The 16,718-nt window shown below is 41.4% G+C and overlaps 2 protein-coding genes across 2 annotated transcripts; one reads left to right on the top strand and one right to left on the bottom strand.

The window, feature by feature from the left end:
- Positions 1-1,808: 1,808 nt before the first annotated feature.
- On the bottom strand, positions 1,809-3,618 carry LOC309720798 (zinc finger MYM-type protein 1-like; the record flags this gene model as incomplete). The annotated part of the gene is made up of 2 exons (XM_082557972.1): positions 3,433-3,618; positions 1,809-2,752 (listed from the first exon to the last, which is right to left on the bottom strand). The coding sequence occupies exons 1-2, from the start codon at positions 3,512-3,514 to the stop codon at positions 1,809-1,811; spliced, it is 1,026 nt and encodes a 341-aa protein (XP_082414098.1). The 5' UTR covers positions 3,515-3,618.
- Positions 3,619-10,344: 6,726 nt separating this feature from the next.
- On the top strand, positions 10,345-15,842 carry mea1 (male-enhanced antigen 1). Its single transcript, XM_082556583.1, has 4 exons — positions 10,345-10,474; positions 14,401-14,763; positions 14,835-14,943; positions 15,016-15,842. The coding sequence occupies exons 2-4, from the start codon at positions 14,413-14,415 to the stop codon at positions 15,210-15,212; spliced, it is 657 nt and encodes a 218-aa protein (XP_082412709.1). The 5' UTR covers positions 10,345-10,474; positions 14,401-14,412; the 3' UTR covers positions 15,213-15,842.
- The last annotated feature ends 876 nt before the right edge of the window (positions 15,843-16,718 follow it).

The following is a 16,718-nucleotide window of genomic DNA, read 5'->3' as shown; positions in this document are numbered from 1 at the left end:
TATGCTTTGTATGTTGTTCAGTATATTTCTATGCAAAACAAGAGGAACATCAACACACAGCAGTATATTCACAGTTTAAACCAGATGTTTACACTTTATGGAAAACACAAGAACATTTTTTTACTGTACAACATCAATTTAGAGTAAACTTTTGTTTTAGATAAATATTGAAACATCTTTTGAATGAGTTAAATGTCAGAATAAAGAGAGACAGAGCTTCTATTTATTATCACTTTGATCAAATGTAGGAGTACATATACACTAAGTTTATTGTTAATTAATAAGAAATACAGATAGTTTCTCTCTTTACTCTTAAAGTTAACAAATGTGTTTTTTATATTCATCAATCTAAAAAAATAAACATTTAGTCTGATTTGATGTTACAATTAAAAAAGTGTTTTTATCTGAAGAGTTTGTAAATATCTGGTTTTAACTGTATATTTGATTATGTTGGTGTTTGGTTTGATTGTCAGCACAAAGAGGGAGAGAGAGGAGAATGATTCTCCAAAAGTTGATTCTGTTCATCTGGACGTAGCTTTTTGTGGGAGAAACGTTTCGTCACTCATCCAAGTGACTTCTTCAGTCTCAGCTGACTGCAGGTTTTCCCAAATCTTATAAACAGTACATTTGCATAATGACTCAGCCCACTGAGGGAACAATGGGCTGGGAGGTCAGTTCTTTAATCATAATTATACAAAAGATGAGAATTTGCATAATTATGATTAAGGAATCTAGTTCTGATTCTGGTTCTGTCTTGGTTAAGTCCTCAGTAGTCCTGATTGTGAACTGTTGTAGTCCTGTTTTAATTCCGGATCAGTTCTGGGTCTGGTTGAATTGGGGTTTAGTCAGGCCCGGCCCTAACCAATCTGGCGCCCTAGGCAAGATTTTAGGTGGCGCTCCCCCTACATCGGCAGTGTAGTGTATGTACTCACAAGAAACCGAATAGCTTTGTCTTTGACCTTTTTTTTTTTACTTAAAGAAAGCAAATTCACAATCAGAATAATTAACAAGATAAAAAAAAAGATATGAATAAATAAATGAATACAAAAAATAAAAAATGAATATATGAAATACAATAAATTTTATATACATAAACACAATAAAACGTGTCAACAAGTTGGATAAAATAAATTAAAAATACAATATAAATAAGGCACTGCACAAAACAAGATATTAAATAAACCAGTATGACTTTAACAACTATATTACAAAAAAGGGGATCCTACAGAGTTCTCTAGTTGTGCTTTTTAATACTGCATTAACTAGAATGACTTACAAATTACTGTACACCACCCCCTCATCAACCTCACATCACCTGCTACAGCCTTACTCTCCTAGTCTTTCTTGCAGCAAAGTCATCTACAACATCATCATATGACAACTGATTTGAGACCACATGATTTATGCTTATGATGGAAAGTCCACTGAGACGTTTTTGCATCATAGTAGATCTCAGGTAGGTTTTAATGAGTTTGAGCTTAGAGAAGCTTCTTTCAGCAGCAGCTACTGTAACAGGAAGAGTGGCAAAGATTCTCAGAGCAACCCACATGTTGGGGTAAATTTCTACCAGCTTCTTCTCATGCAGGAAGGTCAAGAGTTCCATGTTTGTCATGTTCTTTGATGGCAATGGTGGGAAATTCTGCATTTCCATTGCAAGTTCTGTGCCATTAATGTCCGGCTGGCTGTCATGGGTCAGAGTAGTACTCAGTGTTTGGCACTGCTGTAGCAGCTCTTCTTTTTGTAAGTTGTGGAAATCGAGGAGTACTCCAAACTTGTCATTCACCTCTCCAAGGTTCTGAAATCTCTCATCAAGTATCCACTACCACATTAAAAAATGTGGTTTCCATTTTTTTAAGTGCATCTTGTATGGGCTCATCTGGAGACTCATAACCGAAGTGCCTTTTGGTGGTTCTCAATCGCTTTTGTTTGAGTTCAGCCTCCACATTCATTTCTTCACACATCTCCTTTGCCGTTGTCTGTGCATCAGAAAATCCAGTGTTTCTGTAGCTGGTGAGGGAATCTTTGGTTTTCTTTAGCAAGTCGACAGCCACATCTAGCTGCATGGAGGCCGACTGCATGAGTTTACTCACATACTGGATCTTGCTGAGAATGTCATACCAGATGGCTGTACAAATGCAAAAACGATAGGATCCAATCTCCTCAGCCAAAGACTGGGCTTCAACTCTGACCACAGGGTCTGTAGCTGTTTCCCTCACCTCCAGAAGAGCCTCTCTGACTTGCCGAGCCTGATATCTGACTGCCTCAATGCTTTTTATCCTGCTTTCCCATCTGGTCTCAGCCCATGATTTCAAGGTGGTTTTCACATGTTTCAGGAGAACACCCCACCTATGGGTGGAGGCTGAGAGGAGCTTGAATAATTTTGCTAAATGCCCAAAGTAGCCAAGGGCATCTGGTGAGCTTTTTGCAGCATCAGCTACTACCAGATTTAAAGTGTGGGCACCACATGGGACCAAAAAAGCTCTTGAGTTTAGCTGAAGCAACCTTGCCTGAACACCTTTATTTTTTCCCTTCATGTTGGCCCCATTGTCATAGGACTGTCCTCTGCAGTCTTCAAAAGGAATGTTAAGCTCCTCTATCCGTTTTAGCATGAGAGTTGACAAATGATCTCCTGTTGATTCCTCTGCAACAAGAAAGCCCAGGAAATGCTCTTTAACTTGTGGTATGTCTTCTCCTGACACTATCCATGTGGTAGATGGCCCAGGGGTGGGATTTAGAAACTTCAACAGTGCATCTGAAGAGAGGAGTATGTGACACCACTGAGTATTAAAGTCTAATAATAAAAACATATGATTCCAGGAATAAAATGAAATGATATAATATAAATGAAAAACCAAAGAGATATATGTATGATCTTAACTGATATGCAAATTAGATTAGATTCAATTTATTGTCATCATTACAGTGAAATGCTGAATAGCAGAATGCAAAGTAACAGTATAATATCATATGAGAATGTTATGTTATGATTATCTTTGACCGAATCACAGCAGTGCTCATATTAAAAAACAGCATTCCCTCTCATGTGATATTGCTTAATTAACATTAATGATGTGCGCTTTAACAACTAGGCTTACAACTATAATATATACAGGGGTGGAAAAGTGACTATTACCTGCAGGGTAAACGTTAGCTAACCAGAAGGCAATAACAATGTAAACAAAAAACACCTGCTTAAAAGATGAATACAAATGAGGAATGGTGGGAAAGGTGGGAGTACTGTAATTACCTAACGTTACATTATTATTTTCCATAACAATTTAGCCCCCTCCACAATATTAACTGACGTTAAAACAGTTAACTAGCTATTTATTGATTAGCAATTAGCGAATCATGTAACATTAGCTTAATGCTAAAAATTTAGGTTACTATCACATTCAGACAAATAATTTCATGTAGGCTAACGTTACCTACCTCTGTCTTTTTCTCGTTTCTCCTCCTCTTCTTCTCTCTTTTTTCTTCCCTGGGCACCTGACAGTTTTGGCCGTTTTGACATCTTGTGTTGATTTTTTGATGTGGTGACGTCCAAAAGGAACCATGATACGGGAAGGGAGGGGGCGCACCGTGCCGGGAGGGGGGGCGTAATGTTGTAACAAATAATATTTCTATTAAATAAGCTTTACTTTGCATTTTAATTGACGTGGGATTATTTTTTGTATTTAGAAATAATAGTACCAACTTTTTTTTTTTTTTCAACATTTGTGGCACTGGCGTGGCGCCCCCTGATGGACGGCGCCCTTAGCATTTGCCTATACGGCCTATGCCACGGGCCGGCCCTGGGTTTAGTCCTCGTGTCTTGATACAGCCCCGACGTTGTTCTGCCTCGCTGCTTAATTAAAAAAATAGTTTAAGGTGACCTGCACATGTGATATATATTTTTCCCTATATGAAGTCATTCTTTTTTGAACAAAACTCAAAACACAGCCTATTAATCTTTCAGTCATTTCTAACCCCCCCTTCCCAAATCCCACATGCATACTACCCTTTAGGGCTAAGACCCGGGTGTATCAAATGTCTGCCTCCGCCTCTGAACTTGACCCCCCCAATGTTCAGCACAAAGTTACGCCGATGATTACGATGGATGACCGTATCCATAATAAGGCTGGTAAATAAGATAAGATAAGATAAGATAACCTTTATTAGTCCCACACGTGGGAAATTTGTTTTGTCACAGCAGGAAGTGGACAGTGCAAAAGTTATGAGGCAAAAATTAGAATACAATAAGAATAAATACAGTACACAACTGTACAGAATAGAATAAAATAAAATACTATATACAGTAGAACAGTGGTTCTTAACCTGGGTTCGATCGAACCCTAGGGGTTCGGTGAGTCGGTCTCAGGGGTTCGGCAGAGCCTCCACTGCGGAGGTCGCAGAGGTCCAGCCACGCCCGAATTATCGTGTAAATTTGTGATGACACGCCCCCTTCTGGCCATCACTGGCTGCAGACGATCATGCTACACTGCTTGGCCAATCAGGGCTGCGGGGAATGTAGCGCGCGCAGTAGTCAACATGTGAATGTCGTGGTAGTACTTCGCGTGATTTTTTTTTTAACATTTTAATCCATACTAACTATGTCGGGCAAAAAAAGAAAGTGGTTGGACGAATATGTACAATATGGGAGTGAGCGTCCTATCTGCATGATTTGCAACGCCAAGTTGAGCAACTCTAGTCTCGCACCGGCAAAACTAAAGGAACACTTCTTGAAGCTGCATGGAGACGGGGAATACAAGAACACAACACTTGCTGAATTCAAGGTGAAGAGAGCCAGATTCGATGAAAGGCCCACTCTGCCTGCTCTTGGATTTGTACCCGTTAACAAACCAATCCTCACAGCATCGTACGAAGTTGCTTACCTGATCGCAAAGCAGGGCAAGCCACACACCATTGGTGAAACACTCGTGAAACCAGCCGCGTTAAAGATGGCAAATCTGATACTCGGAACAGCGGCCGAAGGTAAATTATCACAAATTCCTCTTTCAAATGACACCGTCAGCGACAGAATAGAAGACATGAGTAAAGACATCTTGGCTCAAGTAGTCGCCGATCTGATTTCAAGCCCGGCAAAATTCAGCCTTCAGCTCGATGAGAGCACAGACGTTGCTAATCTAAGCCAGCTTACTGTTTTTGTGCGCTATGTGAAAGATGACATGATAAAAGAAGATTTTTTATTTTGTAAGCCTCTAACAAAAACAACTAAGGCAGCCGATGTGAAGAAGCTTGTGGATGACTTCTTCGGAGACAACAATCTTTCATGGGACATGGTTTCTGCAGTTTGTACAGACGGAGCTCCCGTCATGCTGGGAAGAAACTCTGGTTTTGGTGCGCTAGTAAAAGCCGATGCACCACACATCATTGTGACTCATTGTATTTTGCACAGGCATGCATTGGCAACAAAAACCTTGCCTCCAAAAATGGCAGAAGTATTAAAAACAGTGGTGGAATGTGTGAACTATGTGCGAAATAGTGCTCTGAGGCACCGCATCTTCAGTGAGCTGTGTAAAGAAATGGGCTCTGAATTCGAGGTACTTCTGTACCATTCTAATGTTCGGTGGTTATCCCGGGGACAGGTGCTGAATCGTGTTTTTGCCATGCGTGTGGAATTAGCCCTGTTTTTGCAAGAGCACCAACACTGTCATGCAGATTGCTTCAAAAATCCTGAGTTCATTCTCATTTTAGCGTACATGGCTGATATATTCGCAGCTCTCAATCATCTCAATCAGCAGATGCAGGGTGGTGGAGTCAATATCATAGAAGCGGAAGAACACCTGAAGGCTTTTCAAAAAAAGCTAACGTTATGGAAACAACGAACAGAGAACAACAACTTTGCAAACTTCCCCCTTCTGGACAACTGTGTAAGTAAGGTCGAAGATGTGTCTGGAATCGGAGATGTTTCTGTATCCACGAAACTGAAGCAAACAATTGCAACGCACTTAGATGAGCTTGCAAAGTCTCTCGACAGATATTTCCCTACAAGAGAGTCATATCCAGCATGGGTGAGACAGCCGTTCACGTTTGCTGTTGAGACAGCAGATGTCAATGATGAATACCTTGACGAAATCATTGAAATTCAGCAGAGCCAGGTTCAACAGCAACTCTTCAGAACAACAACACTCTCAACGTTTTGGTGTCGACAAATGGACAAGTATCCAATTATTGCTAAGAAAGCCGTGGATTTTTTTTATACCATTTGTTACAACATATCTTTGCGAGCAATCCTTTTCGACGATGCTGGACATAAAAACGAAGAAAAGGAACAGACTTTTCTGTGAAAATGACATGAGACTGGCACTTGCCAAGGTGAAGCCACGCATATCTGAACTGGTCTCTCAAAGGCAACAGCAGAAGTCACACTGATTTGCAGGTATGTAATTTGTTGTAAGTTCATGCATTGTGTTGGTTTTGTTCTTTGAACAAGGTGATGTTCATGTACGGCTCATTTTGTGCACCAGTAAAAAAACATATCTATGTCTTGAATTTGAAAAAAAAAAAAAATTTCACTAAAGAGGGGTTCGGTGAATGCGCATATGAAACTGGTGGGGTTCGGTACCTCCAACAAGGTTAAGAACCACTGCAGTAGAATAAAATAAAATAAATATACAATAAGATAAAAATAGAATACAAATACAAATACTATATACAACTGAGTAAAAATACAACGATGACAGAAAGGATTATTGCACTTAGTATTATTGCACATGTGTGGTGTTAGATTATTCTGTTATTATATGTTACCTTGTATATGTAATCAAAATAGTTGAATTATGTTAACTGCTGTAGATCATATTATACCCTTTAACATAGAGTGTGTGATCAGTATGTAGTTTTAGTTTGCATTATACTTCTGACTTAAAAGAGTGTGAAAATCATTCGATCTATTGGTTTGATATGTATTACTCAACACTGTTGAATGTATTACACTGTTTCTTGACATTTCATACTGCTGAATCATGAAGAGAATGTTGTGTGCAGAGGACCTTGTCCAGATAATAGAAGAAACAGACCACATTCCTTTGGTGAAGAGCAGAGAGACAGGGAGCCGAGGTCATAACTTAGGCGCTGTAACAGAGAAAGAATGTGATGTTTTGGCTTTTACGACTAGCTGGGGGCCACTAGAGACTATAAAAAGCTGAGCAACCCGTCACCATTTTGAGACATGTGCCTGACCCTCTGGTAGCATCTCTCCCATCCGGACGTTGTAATGCTCTGACTGTTGAATTGTATGGAAATAAATGATTGTTGATTGAGCATTTATACACCGAGTATTGTCCTTCCTTCAGCCCAAAGATTCAAAGAATTGGGTGATTTCATGTGTGTGCTTGATCAGTTAAAGTCTTTATTATGGAGTCTGACAGCAGTGGGGAGGAAAGACCTGCGAAATCTCTCCGTCCCACACCGTGGGTGCCGCAGTCTCCCACTGAAGGAGCTGCTCAGTGCTGTCACAGTCTGCTGCATGGGGTGGGAGATGTTGTCCATCAGGGATGACAGCTTAGCCGCCGTTCTCCTGTCACTCACCACCTCCACTGGGTCCAGAGGGCATCCTAGAACAGAGCTGGCCCTTCGGATCACCCTGTTCAGTCTCTTCCTGTCCCCAGCAGAGATGCTGCCGCCCCAGCAGACCACGCTGTGTGAATGTGAAATGGGGCAAGGATGGCCTACTGAATATGTTTTTGAATACAAATCAGAATCAGAATCGTGTTTATTGGCCAAGTATATGTGCAGACACATACAAGGAATTTGGTTCCGGTAGATGGAGGCTCTCAAGCACGGCAATGTAAATCACACACACACACACACACACACACACACACACACACACACACACGTGTCTATATATACATTACACATGCATACACAAAGCTGTGTAAACCAACTATAAATAACTCATCTAAACTTATATACATAAAATACAGAAATGAATGAGGTGGAATGAATACTACAGAATGTACATAAGGTGCAGCTGCAGTCTGGCAGTGGGAGCAGTGTGACAGGTCAACTGTTTAGAAGGTAGATGGCGAGGGGAAAGAACCTGAATGTAAAGTGTAAAAACCCAAACGTAATAAGAAGTCAGTGATGTGTCCGTCATTCCCTGGGATTTTGCAGATACAGTCTTTGATTGTTCCAGGGATGATTCCTGATCACATGACTCTTTTTGATGTTTTTCAATAGTTGAAGCGGGGCTCATTTCTTCCATCTCTTACAGTTTTTTACAGCTGCTAGGACACATGTCTCAATACTTAGGTCACTTTTGCAAAACTCTTCACACAATCCTCCTAACTGACCGTCAGCTTGGCAAAGCAGTTCATTTCACATTCAAAATGCACTACAACTACCAAAACACTTTATTCAGGTCTCAAATAAACTCATTCTTCCAGAACACTAGCAAAGGTTGACAGCCGACAAACACACTTTGTCACCCACAAAACAATGACCTGAAAAACACTAACAACATGTAGCATTACACAGTGTTTTCTTGTGTAAAACAAGGACACATCTCTGTTTATAATTTCAATATATGTTACTGGAATGAATCAGACATCATGCAGAATTCGTTAATATTTGTTTATGTATTTTTATTTTTTTGCACTAAGTAATCCCAAAATACAAGAATTTGTATACACACCATCCACTGATACACATACAATAGTAATGCTAATCTACTCGGTCTTCTCCATTTGGCCACAGGTTCTCATCCACATCACATCTTATGTCATCCAGGGCAACACACCTAGGAAAGAATCTTCTGGCTGCCAGAATTGAAGGAGTTGAAAAATTGAAGCAGTAACACCTGTGCAGATGTTCATCTACAATGAGAATCAGCTGTGGCTGGTTAAACTGCATTTTTAGATTTAAAATATATTTCAATAAAATATTGCTGTTGGATTTTGCTGTCTTTTTAAGTTTTGCATTGTGTTATTGTTTTGGCCATAAGTTTAACAGTTTTGAAAACAGTATGTAAGCACATGCAAAATGTCCTGTACGTACAAAGAGTTTTGGCAGTTGTTGTGTCTGAGTGAGAAGATAATTCATGAAATTTGAGAGATGTAGTCATTGAATGCATTTTGTGCCAAAACAATGATAACTGGTCCTCAGTTTAGCCCACATAGACTTCTGTTGTGCTCACTGTGTGAGGAGTTTTGCAAAAGTGACCTAAGTATTGAGACATGTGTCCTAGCATCTGTAAAAAACTGTAATCAACATTGGGTTTATTCCCCGTGCTTACCATAAACTTTTTCTTCAGTTCTACACTAACTGCTAATAATAACAATTATTATTACAGTTCTACTCTCCTCCTAAAATGAGCTTTTTATTCTGAACGGTATCTGAAAAGTTCAAGTTTCCTCTTTGAATTCATAAAAATTATCGTGTTTGTGTGGCTGTTGTAATCATGCATGTTCCCAGTACAAAAATACCCTCCATAGATTCAGTCATTAAAATAATCCGATCAGCAATGAAGACTAAAGTTGAATGTATGAAAATGACTTTGTTCATATTAGGAGTGTGTCAAACCAACAAAATGTCCCTTTTTTATAATGACGTTGGCTCCACGTTTAAATGGTCTGATGTTGCTGACATCACTGAATGATGAAGCAGCCACGCCCTCACCTTCCTCCCTGACGTCATTCTGTGATTCGCCACGTCGGAGGTTTGACTCCTCCGAACGGCTATCCTGAGATACCCCGGAGCACAGTGCTGTCCTACACCACTCCCCGGGCGCTGGATTGGTGGCTGCCCACTGCTTCACTGAGTGAATGGGTTAAATGCAGAGAGTAATAATTATTACATTATTATGATCTTTTTACATTTGGGTGGCTTGGACTTTATTCTTCTCTGCAATATTCAGAAAATCCCAATGAAACTCTCAAACTTCCATCAACAAGCTCTTTTGGCTCTTTGATCTATAAACATAACTTTTCTCCACAAAGACTTTATTTTTGGAACAACTGTAACATTCTTTACAGGAATAAGGCTCTATTCTTCTTTATTATGGGTTTAATTTAATTTAATGTTTTATTTTTTCCCCTCCCTTTTAATCTGTGTCTCTATCGAGTTTGCTTAATTGTACGTACTCTTCCAGTGTCTCCTCCATGTGTTATGCTTGTTGTTATTATTCCCGTTGAAATAGCTGGAGGAAAAACAAACACTGTACATGTTTTTTAAAAAACAAAACAAACTTTATTATGGAACAGCACACAGAAAACGTATACAACTTGAACAAAATTAACATAAGCCAGGGGGTGTAATATAAAAAGTTACATACATTCAAATAATTTAAGAGACTCTCGTGTTTGGACGACCTCCGCTACGTGCTCTGACGTCAGCGCTGTTGCGTCCTAACGTACCCGGAAGTAATTGTGCGCAGTAGCGGCTGCAGCTAGCAGCGGCTATCAGGAGAAGTTGTGGTGGCTAACAGTCGCAGCAGCTCCTCCGAGAGGACAGACGGAACGACAGACAGGTGAGGCTCACGTGCGACCGGCGTGTTTACGACTCTGACAAACAAAGAAACAGCTGGAGGCTTCATGACAGACACACCGCGTCTGAGTCACTGTTAGCTGCTCCAGCTGTTTCATCCTCCTCTCTCTCTCTCTGTGTGTGTGTGCGTGTGTGTGTGTCTGTCTGTCGGCAGCAGCAGCAGGTAGTGTCGGTCACAGGTGACGCCTCGCGGGTCTGAGCCCAGTGTATACCCGGTTAGCCTTCAGATGCTAACATAGTAATTGGGATACTCCAAATACTCTGAGTACTGCAGAGCAACTACTTTGATTAGTTTAAGTAAAACAGTAAAAGACTCGGATTACATGACTAAAGGTAATTCGATTACACTTCAGTTACAGATTACTGAGCTGAACTCAGTAGCTTTGCTAGCATGCTAGTTCTATCTTCAGAGTTGAGGTTGATAAGATAACCTTTATTAGTCCCACACGTAGGAAATTTGTTTTGTTACAGCAGAAAGTGGACAGTGCAAAGTTACATAGCAAAATTAGAAAAAACCCACTGGAATAAGATAAGAATAAGATACTGTACACAATAGAATAAAACAGAATACAAATGCTATATACAATTGAGTATAATACAACGAAACTGAAGTGGGTCCAGTGATGAGCTCACCAGGCCCTGAAACTGAGCCAGGATCAGCCACTCCAGGGTCTTCATCAGGTGTGATGTCAGAGCCACCGGCCTGTAGCTGTTGAGGTCCTTTGGGCGTGAAGTCGTTGGCACTGGTACAAAACAGGAGGTTTCCAGAGCTCTGGGACTCTCCCCAGGCTCAGGTTGAAGAGGTGCTCCATCACCCCACACAGTTGTTATCAAAGGCATCTGCTGTGATGCTCACACCTTTGATAAAGTCTCGCAAGTGTCAGCTTTGTTTTTATAGATATAAAAATATGGAAATGTACTGATGTATGATCAGAATTACAACATTTCTGACTCTCAGAGGCGAAATTTCCCTGATTGAAATCAAATCGATTCTAGAAATCAGTGACGATACCCGGCCCTAGTGGAGAGTGTCACAGGCTGCATCCGCGTTGGCCCCGGGGGGGGGTGTTATCGCGATAACATGCGAGAATTCTCGGGACAGGTAGTACGGTCGCATGCTAACGGCTAACAGCTCAATGTCTCTCACAGTGACGTGCCCGGGGGTTACACCAACTGTCATTCACAAACACTGCCAGTCCCCCTCCTTTCCTCTTACCGCTCTCCTCCTCCTCTCTCTCCGTCCTGTCCGCCCACAGCAGCTGGAATCCCGGTAGCATCACGCTTAGGGCTGGGCCATATTATACCGTTCACGGTAATACCGGTATAATGTTAGGCAACGATAGGAAAATGAAATATCGCGATAGAATATGAGTAAAACGCGCATGCGCAGTGCCTTTGTTTTCATGCACATGGCCGATTGTTGAGTGAAACAGATGAACCAGAATTGGTTTGTAAAAATGGTGCAACTTCAGTGATGTGGAACTGGTTTGGTATTTGTCCGTCAGATACACAACAACACACATTTTTTTTTTGCAGAACATGCAAGCGGCCGTTGTTATTGTCGTATTTGTCGGACTAAGATGCTCTTAAATCTGGGAGTAATCTGGGTCCTAAACTCCGTATGCTTCAGGTCAAACGAACACTGCAGCATCACTGAGAGTTAAAAACTGTCTAAATTCTTTCATCTTTAATAAAACGATCAGCATTGCTGCTTTACCAGGTGTAACTATAAAGTTTAACTTCCAGGCATCCATGAAAACAAAAGTTATTACATTTAACGGAGTTAGAAGTTAGCAGGAAGCTAGCGGAAGTTAGCTCGCTAGTTTCGCTAGTTACCTAAGCATGATATAGCATGTTCTGACTGAGAGATTTCTGAAAAAATTCAAACGTACAGCTCTGCTATCACTTCCAACATAAATGAAGACAGGAAACTAAACAGCAGTGACGTTTGTAGGGTTACTGAAGTTGGGCTAGCTGGTATATCATATAATGATGGGCTACGTGATCGCTAGCGACACAGCTATGTTAGCATAACATAAACAGTGAAGCTGGAGGACGAACACTAACACTTTCCCATTTATAAAAGTTAACGTGAAGGTTCCTCATGGTTAGAGACAAATGCAATCGCATGGCAGGATGCTGTAAACGGACCAAACTTCAGTCAGGAGAACAACTGAGATAATCCATCCACAATACGAGGTTAGTCATTAATATACTGCACACTGCAGTTTAATGTTGCAAAGCTCCTCTTTTTAACTTCAGTGGATATTATACATGGTTATGCTCAGGATATGTCAGCCCATTTCCACTGGAAATGCCTTTTGGTTAAACTTTCAGCAAGGAATTTGCATTTGCACTGTTACAGTTTTATAAAGCTTTAATGTACATAAAAACCAGCTTCTTGTTTAAGTGAAAATAAATGGAAGGTTGTCTTTTTGCGCTAGTAATGTTGTGGAGTTGTATTTTGTCTCGCATCAATTATATCGTCAGTTATATCGTTATCGCAAATTTTCAAATATATATCGTGATAAATATTTTTGGCCATATCACCCTGCTCTAGTCACGCTCGTGTCCGGAGTTAGCGGTGTTAGCCAGGACTCCGTTAGCATCATGATGCTACATTGCCAGTGTCTTTTTTTTTTTTTTTGTATAAAAAAAAAAACTTTATTAAGAAACAGTATACAGAACATGTATACAGTCAGAACAAAATTAACATATGCCAGGGGGTGTAATACAAAGAATTACAAACATTCAAATAATTTGTTACATTGCCAGTGTCATGCCAGCACCACTGCAGGATGCAGCGCTAACAGCTGATCCCCACTGTAAACAAAGGATCCATGCGCTGGGTCCCCAAACACGGCTGAAAGAGGTGGAAAAAAAGAGAGAAAGACAACCAAGACTAGCACAAAACGGTAGTCCATGATTGCAGAATCTAATTGCTAAAACTTTAGTTACAAAAAATTACGAGAAAGTAAAGAGGAGATAAGAAAGAAGGTCAGAATGAGCGGAGCTGCTGTAACAGGCTGCCACACACGGGGGGCGCCGGAAGTAAGGTTTTCAGGGGTCATCACACTGACCCTAAAGTAATTCATGCTAAAAATCTTGCTCTGTTAAGGAGATATATAAATATGAAATAATAAAAATAAATAAAATGAGAAGGAAAAATGCTGCATTAATAATTCTGTTTCATCTGCACTTTAGCAGGTGCTAAAATACTCTGATTACTACAGTGAGAGTACTCTGATTACTGTATGGTGGCAGGTGTCAGGACAGTGGTTATCAGTGTGAAAACCGAAGACAATTCAACTTTGATAACAGATATATGATTAACTTGTTAATTTTAATGGCTAAATTTCATCTTCACAAGTCCAAATGTTTAGGAAGACATCCCTCTTTTTATGTATTCTCCTTTGAACTTGTACAGTATCTTAATTCAGCTAAGAACTCCACTAACCCAAAAGCTATAAAAACTATTGGTGTTTGTGAAAAAAATCAAGATCTTTCAATCATTTTATTCTTTGGCTTGATCAGTTACTTTCCCCCTAGCATATTTATATTGTAGGTTCTGAATATTGTTTTTTTTTTTGTTTGGCTATGGTATGCAATTTTTTTGTAAGTACAACACCATCAATGTGGTACTGTTTAATTCTATTTTGTACTGTACTGATGTTTAAATAAAGGTTTGAATGAAAAAAAAAATTGGTTATCAGTGTGAAGGTTCTGAGCGCGCTCATACTGAAGGAGGCATTCGATTGGCTGTTTTCCTGAGAACTCGTTTCATTGGTTAGATGTTGTAAACACTCCCTGTCATGATCATGATTGCTAATTGTTAGCATTTGTGCGTGTGAGCAGCATGATAATGTCACATTAGGTTGGGCAGTCACATGACCTGTTACCTGTCATCAGGTGTGTCTGTGGATGGAAGTGTGCAGCTCTGCAATGGGACCAGAGCGCGTCTTACCGAGCTCCGAGGACGAGCTGGGAGAGGACGAGCGACCGACGGACGGAACGCTGCCGCCGGGTGCCATGTGGGGTGGGGGGGATGGGGAGGAGGAGGAGGCAGTGGGGGAGATGGAACCGGATGGCGAGGAGGAGGAAGACGAGGAAGATGGCAGTGGGGGAGGGTACTACTACCAGCCTCTGAACCAGGAGCCCGACGGTGTGAACGGTGGCGAACAGCCAGAGGATGAGGAGGAGAAGCGGGGGGAGGAGACGGGGGAGGCGGCCTCCCACTCTGAGCAGCTGCAGCAGGTGCAGCAGCGGATAGAGGTGAGATCTGCCCCGCGACAGGTGAGCCACGTCTCCCCTGGCACTCAGCTTACCTGCACGTCTTTCCACAGGTGTTGGGGTTGCACCTCCCCGAAGCTCCGCCTCCTGACAGCGACGAGGAAGAGGACCCCGAAGGAGCAGCTTCTGAGAGGAGCCATGCCTCCATCCCCATGGACGCAGGTGAGACACACACCTGTGACACCTGTTCGGTGACTCAGAATAAACACTGACATCACTTCCTGTAACCCGCAGATCACGTCGAGCTGGTGAAGAGGACGATGGCGGCCGTGGCGCTGCCATCTTTGGGCGTGCCGCCGTGGGCGCGGGAAATCTCCGACGACCAGTGGAAGGACATGGTGCGTGACACGCTGCAGAGCCGACAGAGCGCCGCCGCCCTGCGCAAACCTCCCCGGGCCCTGAACGCACCACAAGAACTACATCAACTCTGAACTCTGACTGTCCTTGAATGCACCACATAGACATCACCATCACTGTGGGACCCTGAACGCACCGTGACCATTCCTACAGATTAATGGACTGAGCACAGCACAACCACTTCAGGAGCCCCCAGGTGACATTGGACACCTGAGCTGAGCTCACCTGTAGTTCATTATGACCACTTCAGGGCCCAAAGATAAATACAGTGCTTTGTTTCTCCAGAAAAGTGTAATTTATTGAAGCCCATAAAGATTCCAGGTGATCAATATGGTAATTATGAATAATAAATTAACAGTTTCAGTGAGTGATTGTTCTGGTGTTTGTTTATCACTGGATAAAAAGTTAGATATGTAACTGACAATATCGTTTTCTAACTTTAAAATCATACAGATATATAAATCAGTTATTGATCGGATCTGCTGATTGGTGGTAAAATATCAGTTATTGATCACTGTTTGATAACTCATGCCTGACTTATTTTGCACCTGTGTGAAAACACCGTCCTTTCTTTCCCTTTCCAAATAAAAGCGTCACACCGGTGCACAGTGTAAATGTAGTTTCACTGGAACATTTTTTTTCTTGTCTCTGTGACGAGTTTTTAAACTGAAGTGGAAGATCAAATAAAGTCCGACTTCAATGTTTGCATCAGTGTTTTATTGTGAAAAAGCATCGGTCCCCATATTTCTGAGGGTCAGCGCGTCCGAGAACTTTTGTCACTACCCGATCCGTACCGGAAACCCGATCGGTACCCCGCATGCGCGAAAGGTTTCTACTTCCGGTCGTAGCGTTTTACGATAGTTACGGGTCAGAGTATCTGTTAAGATGTTAAGAATAACAAGTATATCTGAAAATGTTTGCAATAATGAAGCATTTCAGTACAATGTAGACAAAAACGAAAAATAAAAAGAAAGTTACGGATCAGGACTCTCCGATCCTTACTGCGCATGTGTAAAGTCTGACCGTACAAATCGGGTCTACCCGATCCGTACCGCGCATGTGCAGATGTTTTCTTCTTCTTCTTCTGTTCGTTTAATGGCAGTTTACTCCCCAGTGTACGGGGATACCGCCACCTGCTGACCGAGCGAATAAACCCTATTATAAACTGAATTATCGTCATTACAAACGTGTGTTAAATCTGATTTAGCGATAGTCGAGTGTGTTTATGCTTGTCTGTGAGGAGAGGATTGTTGGAATAGTGATGATGATGTGCGCTATCACTGTCAATTGTCAGTAAACACTTCATCTGGCTGATGAGATATTACAAAGTCTGCATTATTAACTCTGTAATTCGGCGCCATTCTTCTTATTTTACGGCGCTGTTGCTCAATCGGGGGACGCTCTCTGTTGAGGAGAAAAGCATGAATTTCTTTGTATACGGATTATCCATTGTTTAAATGTCCCGGGCAGTCGAAAAGAAGGCAGAGCTGTTGAGAAATGCTAGGAGCTAACTGGGCGCTAACGGTATCATTCAAATATACTGAATGTCGCAAAGAGAGGAAGTGACGTAAGATTTGCGC

The sequence above is a fragment of the Aulonocara stuartgranti genome (genome assembly GCF_965226115.1).
Source record: "Aulonocara stuartgranti genome assembly, chromosome: 13".
In the NCBI taxonomy this organism is placed as follows: Eukaryota; Metazoa; Chordata; class Actinopteri; order Cichliformes; family Cichlidae; genus Aulonocara; species Aulonocara stuartgranti.
This window is presented reverse-complemented; position numbering and strand designations above follow the sequence as displayed.

Excerpts from the sequence above, each read along its gene's own strand:
- mea1 (XM_082556583.1), top strand. The coding sequence starts at position 14,413 with ATGGAAGTGTGCAGCTCTGCAATGGGACCAGAGCGCGTCTTACCGAGC. Across the intron at positions 14,764-14,834 it reads AGGTGCAGCAGCGGATAGAG|GTGTTGGGGTTGCACCTCCC; the intron begins GTGAGATCTGCC and ends GTCTTTCCACAG. Across the intron at positions 14,944-15,015 it reads CTCCATCCCCATGGACGCAG|ATCACGTCGAGCTGGTGAAG; the intron begins GTGAGACACACA and ends TGTAACCCGCAG.